General features: G+C 31.9%; 1 protein-coding gene across 2 annotated transcripts in view; it reads right to left on the reverse strand.

The window, feature by feature from the left end:
* The window catches only part of LOC134691014 (MAM and LDL-receptor class A domain-containing protein 1-like), a 50,403-nt gene extending 42,833 nt beyond the window's left edge, over positions 1-7,570 (reverse strand). For both annotated transcript variants that reach the window (XM_063551202.1, XM_063551201.1), the window contains exons 1-4: positions 7,461-7,570; positions 6,216-6,329; positions 4,560-4,666; positions 3,591-3,709 (exon numbers count right to left, since the gene is read on the reverse strand). In XM_063551202.1, the coding sequence (XP_063407272.1) occupies positions 3,591-3,709; positions 4,560-4,666; positions 6,216-6,329; positions 7,461-7,560 (440 nt within the window). In that variant the 5' untranslated portion in view covers positions 7,561-7,570. The remainder of the gene's footprint in view (positions 1-3,590; positions 3,710-4,559; positions 4,667-6,215; positions 6,330-7,460) is intronic.
* Between the last annotated feature and the right edge of the window lie 6,745 nt (positions 7,571-14,315).

Genomic DNA, 14,315 nt, shown 5'->3' on the forward strand with positions numbered 1-14,315 from the left:
TGTCTCCACTAGTCTTGATCTTCAAATTTAGTTTTAACTGTTGTAAATCAGCCCATCTAAATGAATTAAATATTGATCTTACAAAATTCAAGCTTATTTGGTAGTTTGATTTATTGCTGTGAAATGAAAGAATTTAATTTTACAATAGGTGAAAATAAAAATTATTAAATAAATTCAGATAGGCATCTTTCATTTTTTTTTTATAACTTTTTCAAATCAACTTAAATTTTCATTAAAAATTATGCTGCTATCTTAGATATAAATTAAGCTTACTGAATCCCAGGTCATTTTGTTTTTTGTTGTTTTGCTGTCAAATTTAAGAAATTAATTTAATCTAGGTGAAAAAAGCTAGGATTTGCAATTTAAACAAAATAGAGATAGTACACTTTGGAGTTTCATCAAACTATACAACTACCTTGGCGATGTATAAATCTTACTGAGTCCCAGGTTGTAATGAAGTTTGGTGTATTGCTCTCAAATTTAAGAACTAAAGTAATCTTGGTAAAAAAAGCTAGGATTTGCAATTTGGACAAAATAGTGATAGTACACTTTAATTTTTCAGAACTTTTTCAAATCAACTTAGATTTTAATCAAACTATACGGCTATCTTAGTTTTATATTGATCTTACTGAAACATAGGTCATTATTAAGTTTGGTGTTTTGCTGTAAAATTTAAGAATTAAATTAATTTAGGTAAAAAAACTAGGATTTGCAATTTAAACAAAATAGAGATAGTACACTTTAAATTTTTCATAACTTTTTAAAAACATTTTTGATTTTCTTTAAACTATACAGCTATCTTGGTAATATATTGATCTAACTGAATCACAAGTCATTATGTAATTTGTAGTTTTGCTGACAAATTTAAGAATTAAATTGATGTAGGTAAAAAAAACAACTAGAATTTACAGTTTAGACAAAATTCAGATAGTACACTTTAGATTACTTCAAAGCAACTTGGATTTTCATTAAATTCTACAGCTATCTTTATTATATAATAATCTTACAAAAAACAGGTTATTTGGTAATTTGTTATACTGCTGTCAAATTTAAATATTTAAATTATAGGTATCTATCTGAATTTTGTCAAAACTGAAAATTTTATTACCGTCTTTACCTATTAACTAGGTAATTAAATTTGACAGTAAAACACCAACATACAAAACATCCTTGGTTTTTGTATGATAAATATATAATAAAGATAGGTTAAAAGTTTCATTACGATCCAAGCTGATTTGAAAAAAAAAAAAATCAAATCTTAAAAAAGACACATTTTTTTGTTAATTTTTTTTTAATATCATGAACTTTCATAACAATCCTGTATTACCTTTTAAAAAAGAAAATGTGTTTCAAAGTAACAGTCAAAACTTATTTTAATGAAATCTTAAAATATTTTTTGGTCAAATATAATGACATGGCACTATACATGGTTTAATTACATCAGTACATGAGTTTTACAGGTAAAAAAGCCCTACTTTTGCTTAAACTCGTTTATTACTTATCTAGTGAATTCAAAAATCCTTGCGATTTTTATTTAACAGGATGCTGCAACTTTGAATAAATGTTATTTAGAATTTTAAACTCTCTGGTAGATGTGATCTTTTAATACGTTTGCCCAAAGCAGGAGGTATTGCTTGATAAATCACCACAAATCAAAAAAGGAATAAAACATTAAAGGAATTATATAACTATTTTATATATACTTTTTCCCAAATTATGAGGAGAGATATATTTCTAATATCGTAGCTTTTTGACCTAGATTAATTAAATTCTTAATTTGACAGGAATACACCAAACTAAATAACAACCTAGGATTCATTAAGATCAATATATTGCAAAGATACTTGTAGAGTTCGATATAAATCAAGTTGATTTGAAAAAGTTACGAAAAAAATTAAAATGTACTATGTCTATTTTGTCCAAACTGCAAATCCTAGCTTTTTTTTAACTGGATTATATTAATTCTTAAATTTGACAGTAATACACCAAACTTCATAACAACCTGGGATTCAGTAAGATTAATACATCACCAAGGTAGCTGTTTAGTTTGAAGAAAATCCAAGTTGGTTTGATCAAGGTATTAAAAAAAATAATCTGAACTATTTCTATTTTGTCCAAATTGCAAATTCTAGCTTTTTTTTACCTAAATTAATTTAATTCCCAAATTTGACAGCAATACAACAAACAAACTAAATGACCTGGGATTCAGTTAGCTTCATATATATCTAAGATAGCTGCATTGTTTGATGAAAATCCAAGTTGATTTGAAAAAAATAAAGATGACTTTCTGAATTTATATAATAATTCATATTTTTACCTATTGTAAATTAAATTCTTTCATATCACAGCAATAAATCAAACTACCAAATAAGCTTGAATATTGTAAAATCAATATTTAATTTATTTCGATGGGCTGATTTACACCAGTCAAAACTAAATTTGAAGGTCAAGACTAGTCGAGATAGATCGAGACTGGTTGAGACTGAGTCAAGACTAGTCAAGTCAGGTCGAGACAGGTCGAGCCTTGGTCAAGACCATTTCAGACTACACAAAGATCATTAAGTACTGAATCAGACTAATTAAGTAAAGTCGAGAACTAGTCGAGTTTACTTAAGTACAGAAAAGTATAGGCGAGACAATGCCGAGACTAGTCGAATAAATGTATGCTCGATTTTACTGGTCGAGCACTAAAACTGGTCAATTCAGACTCTCAGCAGTTTGTAGTGTGAGTCCATGCGATTCGTGGAGTGACGGATTATTAATGTGTGACCTGGACGACGAAACAAGACGACAAAAGAGACTCCTTTGTATAAATGCAGGTTGCTCTGTCAGGCTACATTAAGATCACATTAGACGGCAGGAGATTCAATTGACATTCATAGACAACTAAATTAGTGTCTTTTCTGCAAATATATGGATCATTGATTCTCATCTTAAGAAGTTAATATAAATCCGATCTTAATTTATGTGAACATTACCAGTGGATGGACAAACACACGAACGAACATACACAACGGTATAGGTCTCCAATAGTCAGGTGACGTAGGAGATAAAACATATTTATTGATTATAACATGTCCTTTTTCATATCAGCCCTGGTATCATCTCGAGACTCCCATATTAGCCCAGGGCTTATATAGCTCGAGGGACGATACCAGGGTCATTATTGAAAAGGACAAGTTAATATCTATATACAAATGTTTGAAAAAGAAGAAATAATTTTATTATTCCGTCTAGCAAGAGTATACATTTTTTTTATCCTCCATTGGCATTACTGCATTATATTGAAGCTCCCATATCTAGCCCTTGAATGTTATAATGTCAATGTCAGATTTTCTTAGGATTAGTGTTCTCTAGTTCTTTTTTCAAATTCCGCTGTCATTTAAATAAACGTTTCCCGTCCGACATTATTGTTTACAACGCCTTTGACGTTGTAACAGGACATAACAACTGCTTATGACGTCATAACATGGCACAATAACTGGTTATTTGCATCGGGCAACAATATGACTAGACTAAATATGCGGTAATTTCATATGCAAAACCTAATGCCTTCGTAACAAATATGTGATAATGAATGTTATACTTACTTCGGTCCAGTCTGTCCTAATAAATTGTACCTAAATTCCAACCAATGAAAACAAACGTGACCATTATTGCTGATGTCCATATCTTCTATTGTCCCACGCAAAATATTGTTTGCCACGCCCTGTAACATAATATGATTTTCAATTTTAATGTTTGGAACGAGTACTTTCTTAATATACACTTATTCAATCTATCACTAAAAATGTTTCAGTTTCACATTTTCTATTTTTGTTTGATATTTTGTAGCCGTCATTTGCATGATATAGTTAAACGTTCATTTGTCTCTTTGAAAAGTCAAGAGAAAGCTTGCTGCTGCTAAACATACTTTTTCATTATGCATTGTCACATAATGCAAAAAAAATAAAACCATTAGCTGACTTAAAAGTCGATAAAAAGTATTTTCAAAAATTATCATTTTGTACAGAAATGATGTACTTTTGAGATCTATTCTGTGCGGACTGCACATGACATTTTGCTCAAAGAAGATTACAAACAAGAAAAGATGAAAACATTATTTAAAGCGATTATAAAAAAAGGATTGCCTAGGAAAAGAATCTAAAAAGCAACAATTTTAAGAATCGATGTTTTACAATTTAAACATTTTATACATGTTGTATAAATCAAGACAATTTAAATTGGTAAAGTATATTGATGTAACACTTATATTTTGAAGTGGTTTGAACAGTCTCAAGACAAACTACATTTATAAAGTGCTATTTATATTTGGTAGAGTTTACCTGATTATTTTATGTGCTTGACTTTCCAAATAATATCACACGTGCATAATTGTAGGATATCCATAGTGGACGGAAATTATAGCAATTGCATAAATATCATAACTATACAAGAAGCACTTTAACAGATGCTCCTGTAACTATTCGAAACATTATCTTGCCAATTACTACCAATGTATTAGATTGTTCAATTATGGCCCTTTTTTTCTTTGACGAATTGTAAGTTTGAACACAAACCTGTATAAGCCAGGTACATTTTAAACCTGTATCATAGTTGTTTGGATAGTTAGGCGAGTTGATATATATTTCCTCTCCAACACCTACATTTACCACTCCACCACAGCCTGAAGAAATTTGCATTACATAGTTATCATTCTTGATTTATCAAAGCCATTCAGAAGAACACATTTCTGTTATGGGTAATACCCATGTACTAGTATTATAATGACATGACCTTGAATATTCTCTCGTTTATGGATACTTATTGCAACCATTAGGTGTAAATACAGAAGGTTCTAGAACTGTAACTCGTTATCAACAGGTAGCACATAACCGACAATTGGTTTGGTTTAAATTGTTTTAATTAATTTCATCCAACTTCTTATAATGGGCTGGAAAGGAATTCGGGATTGAGCTGTTTTATTAGCGGGAATTCGTGAATAGCCATTTAATTCATCGGGAATTCGGGATTTAGGGATTTAATGTTATCGTGATGCGGGTTTGTAAAACTTTATGACACAGGCGTACAAAAGGCTTACAAAAAGCTCATATAAGCTCTTAACTATAACTTTTAAATTTTATTGACATTAATGGGAATGTAATGGTGTATTGACGATATTAGCTTCTCTAAAATGCTCCGAGCATCCTCCAAGCATGCCTGGAGGAAGATCACTAGAATAAATATATGTTCCCTTAGTCAGTGTACGATATGTGAAAAAAGTATCTTAAAACTGAAACGACAAATCGAAAATTTATGAAGTCAAAGGGCAGCTTTTATCCATCGTTTTTAATATCATCAGTTTCATTAAAATGATCAAAGCATTTTCTGGCTTTTGTACGTCGTGTAAATAGACAAATGTACAGCTAGACGGACAAAGATATATCACCAAAAAAGTATCTTCTACGACGGATGCTTGGAAAATAATTCCTTACTTGATACAGACTCTTTTAAAAAGAAAAAATATTGTAAACTGAAAATATAAATAAATTAAAAGAACTTGTTTCATTAGTACCACAACAAACATTTGGCAAATCTACTCCATTATATTAAAATCAATTAGACTTCGAAGCACAGGAGTTCATTCGTAAGCGTGCACGGAGACTTGTCTATATCCGTTCCCAACATTATAGTTTGTATTTTGTTTACAAATATGTTTTTTTTGGGGTGAAAATTCCCGGGAGAGTGGCGTTGTCTATCATTGTGAAGATATTTTATTTCAAAATTCAATAATCAACGACTTATGAAATAATGTTGTTTTAAGAATAAAAAAGGTACGACCGACCGTGGCACTCACCCTTACTCTTATTGGTCTACATAATATATGAATGTTCCTCGTATAAGTGTTCCTTCTGATGCATAGAAACATCAATTTAATGTAGGAGTCAAAAAGTTATATATCCCTTTGCACGTAAATTCGGAAAAGCAGGATGGTGTTCGAAAGCTGTGAATTCATAATATATATTATGTAGTATGAAACGGATTTTTTTACGGAGTTTAAGTTTTGCAATGTTTCATTGTATATAGATATTGTTTTTAATACCAGACAAACTTTTTTCCCGTTTTTCTTTTTTAAATGTTATGGGCAAGATGAAAAAAGGACAAAACAAAAACCAACATATCATTGGTATTTCCCAAATCCGCAGTTATTGAAATATATAAACAAATAAACTTACTTCCGGTTGATACTGGTAACCCGCATGTATCACCCTCTAACAAGTCAGGACAATAACACCTGCACTCCCAATTCATAAACCCTGCATTCTGACATCCAAGATCGGTACATTGAGCTGACAAACATATAAAGAAAACAAACTATTGTTTCGCTTTTATTAGACTCTCTCTCTCTCTCTCTCTCTCTCTCTCTCTCTCTCTCTCTCTCTCTCTCTTTCTCTCTCTCTCTCTCTCTCTCTCTCTCTCTCTCTCTCTCTCTCTCTCTCTCTCTCTCTCTCTCTCTCTCTCTCTCTTTCTCTCTCTCTCTCTTTCTCTCTCTCTCTCTCTCTCTCTCTCTCTCTCTCTCTCTCTCTCTCTCTGTATAAATACCTAAACATTGATTGTTCAATTACATACAATTCAAACAGACTAAATATATCAAATAAAAAAGAAGATGTGGTATGCTTGCCAATGAAACATCTCTCCACAAGAGACCAAAATGACACAGAAATTAACATAGTGTTTATAACATTGACACATCCAGATGTTACGTTTTGACAGACTGAACCGTTTGTAATAAATATTTCAACATTGACACCAGGAAAACGAACTTATTCAGATATTGTTCGATGCAGGGAGATTCGTTATTCCCTAAAATATATCCAACATTGATATTCTGATATTTAATAATCTAGATGTCATTCGATCGAAAGGTTTACTCTGTCTTTTTTTTAAGTGGAGGGAGGATGTAAACAAATAAGAAGACCCAGCAACTAATAGTAAACGGAGGAATTGCATGAGTAAGTACTTTGAACTTCCTCTCAGTAGCCGAAAGCATACTTTTATACGGTATAATATTGTTCATTATTTTATTGTTATCAAATATATCGTTATTTTAGAGTTTAGTGCTTTTGCATTACTGGTTTCTTTTGTATGTTTTTAATGTACGTTGATTGAGTCAACTGATCGATTTTAAAAAGGGGAAGGTTGAGATCTAAAAATAACTTTTAGACCCCTTCAACATATTCATGTGTCTGTCCATAGTGAGGAACGTATTTTTTTTTTATCTTTTTAAAAGTGTGTGTTATTCACACTTTTACAACACAACGATTCGGGACAATTTAGAGCATGATTTTATAGACATATGTCTACTGTTGCAGACTGTATAATATTCATATATATATTGGTTACTATTGTCGTTGCGTTGTTGTCTGATTGACGTTCCACCCCCCAACCCCCCAGCCAAGTTTAGTTACAACAGCTATTACCAGAACAGCCGTAAGCCCTGTCAACTTCTAGTACATCATAAAACATAAGTCCATCAGCAATGCTCGCAAGAAATTCTAATCTGTAGTCAAGGAATGACATAGTCTTTCCACCATTAGCCGAAAAAGCCTGGAAATAAAGTTTGTTTAAGATACGAAGTTGTTATATAAAAGTTGAAATTATTTTTCTAACAGTTGTTCAAATGTGCCCTGGGCTTCCAGTTTCAAAAAATTTATTAATCCAAATTGATCACCAAATCCATTATCATTCTCTTTTTTGTAAAGTGGTTGCAAAAATGATTTCGTTTACTACAATATCACAGCATATTCAACATCAATCAATTAATAAAATGTGGGGAATATCCTTGACGACACTCGGCCAAATAAACATCTTAGCCGACTGATTACTACACATTGGTCTATATTTCTTATTTCCATAATTGAATAGACAAACTAACACAAATCTATATATTTACGCATCGGAATACATTAATAGAACAATATCTTTCAATAGGAAGAATAACCACTAATGCATAGCCTCATTGTTTTCTATGTTAAATCCTATCATTTCAAGCATATATAGCTATTTCATCTTTGCTTCAAATAAAGTGACAGTCATTTCATGTCTAAAGTCTACTTTATCTTGACATGAGCTAAAACATTCAACATACCTTTAGTTGCATATTTGATCGCACTGGTTCCAAGAAGCGTGGTAATACAGAAAAAGGTACTTCTGAGCTGAACAACAATGCAAATATGCCCTCCCTATTTTAATTTCCTAAACTTTTTTATTAATATCTTTTTACAGTGATCACAAGTCTTTAAGTTTCCATTTGATACCAAATGTATTCTTATATTTTACTTTTTGACAAAGTAACAGCTATTCTTAGGAATCATGTTGTTAAAATATGTATTACTGTCATGTTTATTCTTTCCGATTAGGCCCGAATTAGTGGTTCTATAGCTTCAGAACCTGCGATGAGTGTTCCGTCGAAACTGCCTTTCTCATGGATATCCTTTTGCTTGTGTTCTAATATTTTTTCAACAAATCGGATAGGGTTGCTTTTTATAAATAATTGTAACGCCGCAACATATTTAAGTCAGTTTTCATTAAAAGCCTTATTTGGTAAAAGGATATGCTTTTCTATGTTAAATGGCTATTTTCCGTAAAAAATTGTAATTGATATGGATTTTTATAAGTTGTTGAAATTGTAAAATAATCTTATTTTGAAAACCAGTCATAATTTAATGTTTATCTTCATATTTCTATATTGTCATACATATGAGAAGAGCTTAGTTACTCTTATGATATAGCTTAGACACTCACGTATACACTGTACTGTAGGTCTGATGACACATCGTATGGAACCTCTGTATCAACGTTTCTCAATTCGAAGTTGTGCCAACTTTTCTTTTTAATATGTTGCCATTGAACATTTAGGTAATTATCCCTATCTGGTCGGCTTTGTTCGTGTTGAGCACCTGTAGCATGTAACATCTCATGAACTATTGTTGATCTCTGAAACAAATACAAATTGAACATTGATCTATGATATACAAATTGAACTATTTCTTATCACCCTTTTACTGAAAAATTAGTATGAACATAGGGCCAATCGTTGCAACTCGGCCGATTCCGTACCTCATAGAAGGTGAGAGGCGGATTCACTCACCCGAGGATTGCCGATTGAACATAGGGCTTCTTTCATTGATTGGAAAAAAGGATAAAACACTGAACCAAGTAACATATGATCTAGTTCAACTAAATTTGCTTCTAGCGTCGAGATAACAAACCTAACAGGGCTATTACTTAAGATCCCTTTCCGGTTGTTTAGTGCATCGTGTATCTTAATGCCTGGAATTTCCTAAATTCAATATTTCCATAAACGGATGCTTAACACAGCAGAAGAGCTAGGTTCACTAAAAGGTCAGTTACATGTATGTACACTCAAACTATATGAAAATTCAGTTTTTAATATTGGATAATAGTATCATTTTAACAAATAAATATTTCAAAATACCTGATATGCACAACAGTATACTGTTTTTGTCTTTATATATTTAGTCATTTCAATGTACTTGCATTGGTCTAGGAAAGTTATTCCATAATACATTTTGAGATATTCTATTAATTGTTCAGATATTCACCAATTAATTATTGACCACGGAAACGTTGACCTCATAATCATGATGAGAACCTGTTTTTACACCCTTACATAAATAAGATAGTACATATGGAAATTGCTTTGGATCATTTCGAACAAGCTTTAGTTATTTATGAAGCAACTTGAATATAATTCATTAAATGGGATATTAACTTGTTTGATTCTTTGCAATATCTGTAAAGAATTTCAACTATGTAAGTCATTATAATTTGAGTTATAAAATACATACTGTATGTATATCTGGAAAGAGGGGTCTCGGTGATCTTAATTGACAAGGATTGCCAGTTACACTGCCGACGGTCGGTGGTTCTCTCCAAGCACTATGACTTTCTCGATTAAGTGCCAGTCTACCTAAGAATCAGGCAGTGATGAAAACATGACAAAAAAAGCAACCCATTTTGACATTGATTTCAGTTCATAATATGTAGTTATGCACAAAAATAACATTCATTTCCATTTTCTGTTCTGGTAATAGAAGATACAATTTGTTTGAAATGCAATAGAAATTAACAAATAAGGGGAGATAACTCTGCAATTTGCTATCATTCTAACCAATGTTCTAACCAAGTTATTTGATATTACGAGACACACACAAACGAAAGACTAATACTTTGTAACTCAGGATGATAGTTAGTATGAAATAGCATGATTAGCTCGGTGGATTTTTCTAATCATGTTTTAATTTTTACCTAAATTGCCTGATTCTTACAAAGACTGGCACTTAATAAAATCTGACACCCACAATATAGCCAACACGACTGAAAAGTGGCGTAAAACAAAACAATCAATTACTGAATTAATCAATCATATATTCTAAATCATCAAAACATATACCTTATTGCCCCTTATGAAAATAAAAACCTAAAGGAAACCAAATCATGAGTCCGATAAAACAGACAACACCATGGCCAACACAAAAAAGGACCACAGGACAAGCAACCATCAAAAAAGATACACAGAAAACTAAAATTTGAGCTGCAAAATAGCATTTGAATAACTGGGATGAAACAGGGTGCTCCGAAAGGGTAAGCAGTATGTTCTATACTACTGACTACCTCTTGTTCGTCATGACAGTAACATTCTGGTGATAGGTGCATTCGGTAATGTCTTAAATAACTCCTGAACAATAGATGCACAAAAAGATGTTGTACAAAGAGACCAACAGAGAGACAAAATCAAAATAGAATAAGATTGGAAGAGGCAAAAGGTACCAACGGGGCATTCAAAGTCGAAAATAAACTAACAATGCCATGGGTAAAAAAGAAAAAGACCAACAGGCAAACAGTACACACAACACATAATAGAAAACTAAAGACCGAGCAACACGAACCCCACCAAAAACTGGGGGTGATATCCAGTGCTTCGGAAGGATAAGCAGATCCCCGTGGCACCCCTCGTGTTGCTCATGTAAGTACAAACCGGGTGATAAGTCTTATTTACTAGGTCACATTCGGGAGAAAGAGGACAGGATGTTTGTTACGAAAACTGGATCATATCCGTCTTGTAATTTTACAAACCGATATGCATCTGCCTGGAGTAAGAGTTAGTCTCTGGTATGAACCGCTAGATTGTTTTCCAACATAGGAGCTACATCCATTATAACTAAAAAACATAATCGATTAGTTTATAAAATATAAAGATATTGAAAAGCTGCTTATGCTTTTTAAAACACAAAGGAATTAGCTTGCATATATGTGTATTTGAAATGTCTTTATAACAGATAATAGAGAATATTCGATAATTTGAGTTTTTTTTTCCTTGGCCGCCATTTTGGAGATGTAAACGGATAATCATGTGGTTCAAACAAGTCTGATAAGATGTTCTACCTTAATTGTAGTGCTAATTAAATAAAGTCTCAAAGAGATCAAAATCATTCAGAAAATAACTTTTTCTAAAGTCTAGCGCTCAGTATGACAAGTTCAATTTGGCTTATTTTTGAACGAATTGGTGCACGTGCATCTCCGATATGGCGACAAAAATGAAGTAACTTGTTGATACGCAAAACCCATATCGCATAGAAAGAGTTAAAAGGTCCCAACATGACAAACTGAAAAAAAAACTTTCACACGAAAAAAAATATATATAAATATCATATACAGCAACAACAAACAATAACTCACTTACCGGCGCATGACTTGTGACAGGCACACACATAACATAGGGTTAAACATTAATGGACACCCTAATTTCACCTACAGTGGTGTAACAGCACAACATAAGACCAATTTGTGAAAATCAGTCAAAAAGCACATCCTCATTTTTACGGAAATGTTGTTTACCGTGCCCGGAAATTTAGAAAAGATCCTGGTAAACTTATCCATCTTTAAATAAACTTATTTTAAGAGGTTACCAATTCAACACTGTACTTAGATCATTGAATATAGTTTTTATTGGTATTTATATTGATTTTGGTATCAGTAAATTAAAAGAAAACTAAATATTATTGATATATAGATTCCAGAACTGCAACAAGTGTAGTACGATATTTTTCCACTCGAGACAGTTACATTTTAATATTTAAAGCGCAAGGTTTGCCGAACTTTTTAAATAATTAAAATTTAACTATGGATAGAGGATAAATATCATAATACACGAGTTACAGTAGTGGATTCTGTTTCCCTAATGATTTTTACCCTTCCTTGTAAAAGATTTAAGAGGAAAGTTGTGTATTTTTTATGTCACGTCACCAGGCATGGTCGCCCTTTTCATGACGTCACAATAAAAAAACTCAGAAGAAAACAAGAAAATTTTACGTCACAATTAAATTTTTACCAATCATTTGCCGGGAACAGAATTTTCACAAGTGAGGCGAAATATTTTTTCTCACACTGGTCAGGAAATGTAAAAATAGCACAACAGTAAGAAAAATATGTATATACACATTCATAGATCTACAACCTGGCGATAGCTGTATCTTTGCATTGCACAAAGTCGTGTTTTTCTCTGACTGTTAATGACGTCTTTACACTAAATCCATTGGATGTTGGATGTGTACGAATTGATTATTAAGTCTTAGATGCATATTTTTTTTTATTAGTTGTTAGTGGCTCTGGACTAGCTGTCAGCAACTGCGAGTACTATCAGATCTGTACTTAGTGTCTTTTTATTGTTGGGATATACAAATTACCGGCCACGTTCACTCTGTGGAGTATTTAGGTGTGGATCCATCGGATGAGTTAAGCCTTTTTCAACTGATTTTTATAGTTCGTTTGTATGTCATGTATGTTGTACTGTTACACCACTGTCCCAGGTTAGGGGGAGGGTTGGGATCCCGCTAACATGTTTAACCCCGCCATAATCTGTATGTATGTGCCTGTTCCAAGTCGTCAAGAGCCTGTAATTCAGTGTTGATGTGTTCAATATTTGTTTTTCGTTCTTTTTTTATAAATAAATTTGGCCGTTAGTTTTATCGTTTGAATTGTTTTACTTTTGTCATTTCGGGGCCTTTTATACATGTAGCTGACCATGCGATATGGGGTTTGCTCATTGTTGAAGGCCGTACGATAACCTACAGTTGTTACTTTCTGTGTCATTTTGCTCTGTTGTGGATAATTGTCTCATTGATATTTCTTTTTTTTTTTTTTTTTCAACTTTAAATATTTTATTTCATTCCATTCCTGGTTGTGAACAATGTCCCTTAGCGCTACAACAACGACGCTAAGGTTCATCCCTGTGTTATTAATTGCTAATGAAACCAGGGGATTTGATTAGCAAAATATATCTTATATTTATATCGTGTGTTAGTTGCATTTTACAAAGTATTCATACGAGCACACAATACATACATATTATTCAGTGATCCTATATATAAACAATCATATAAGAAAGAAATTATAAAAAAGAAACCCAAAAAGACGGATTTTTTGTCCGTCATTTGTTTTGATTATATAAAAACTAGTTTAACCGAAAGTAGAATGATCAAGCATGGTTGACCTCATGGCCCTCATGGCTTGACAAATAATTTCATGAAGTGGTGAGTAATTTATTGCAGTCATTAAGTCACTTATCAAATGTGTAAACTTTTAAACTTGTAATAATCAAATATTTCTGGTAAGTAATAATGAAATATGTTGAAGAGATAAAAGAAGGAGCTATTGACCCCTGCTCTTGATTGATATGTAAATTAGTGATTGATTGATTCTTTGTTATTTAAATACTGACTGAAGTATTTAGATCAGGTCTAATTCTCATAAAAAATAAATATAATCAAGGTTTCAATATTTTCCTCTGAAATTTTCTCAAAAATAGACTATCTGGATGATATAACATTTGTGTTTCAATTTCATTTTTTAGAACTGACAACATGTTCACATATTTAGTTCTCTTTTCTGATGAATAAAAACATTTATAAATCACAAAACAAATCATTGTTATGACATGATTAAGTGGATTATATTCAATATCTTCAATTTTATATCCAAGTACAAGATATTTAAGACAGAAGACATGTTGGTCTATAGTAAAATACATAAATATGTCATAAATTGTTGACCAATAATTTTTCACCCATTTACATTCAAAGAAAAAATGATTATAGTCATCACATTTGGAACAAATCACACAATTTGGATTATCAGATATTTTCCAACGGTGCACATTAAGATTAATTGCTGTAATATTATGCAGTAATTTCCATCTAAACATTTTCATTCTATTATCTTTTAAAAAATGGAACGTAAAAATAAGGTTCTTC

Source organism: Mytilus trossulus, chromosome 11 (genome assembly GCF_036588685.1).
Source record: "Mytilus trossulus isolate FHL-02 chromosome 11, PNRI_Mtr1.1.1.hap1, whole genome shotgun sequence".
Lineage (NCBI taxonomy): Eukaryota > Metazoa > Mollusca > Bivalvia > Mytilida > Mytilidae > Mytilus > Mytilus trossulus.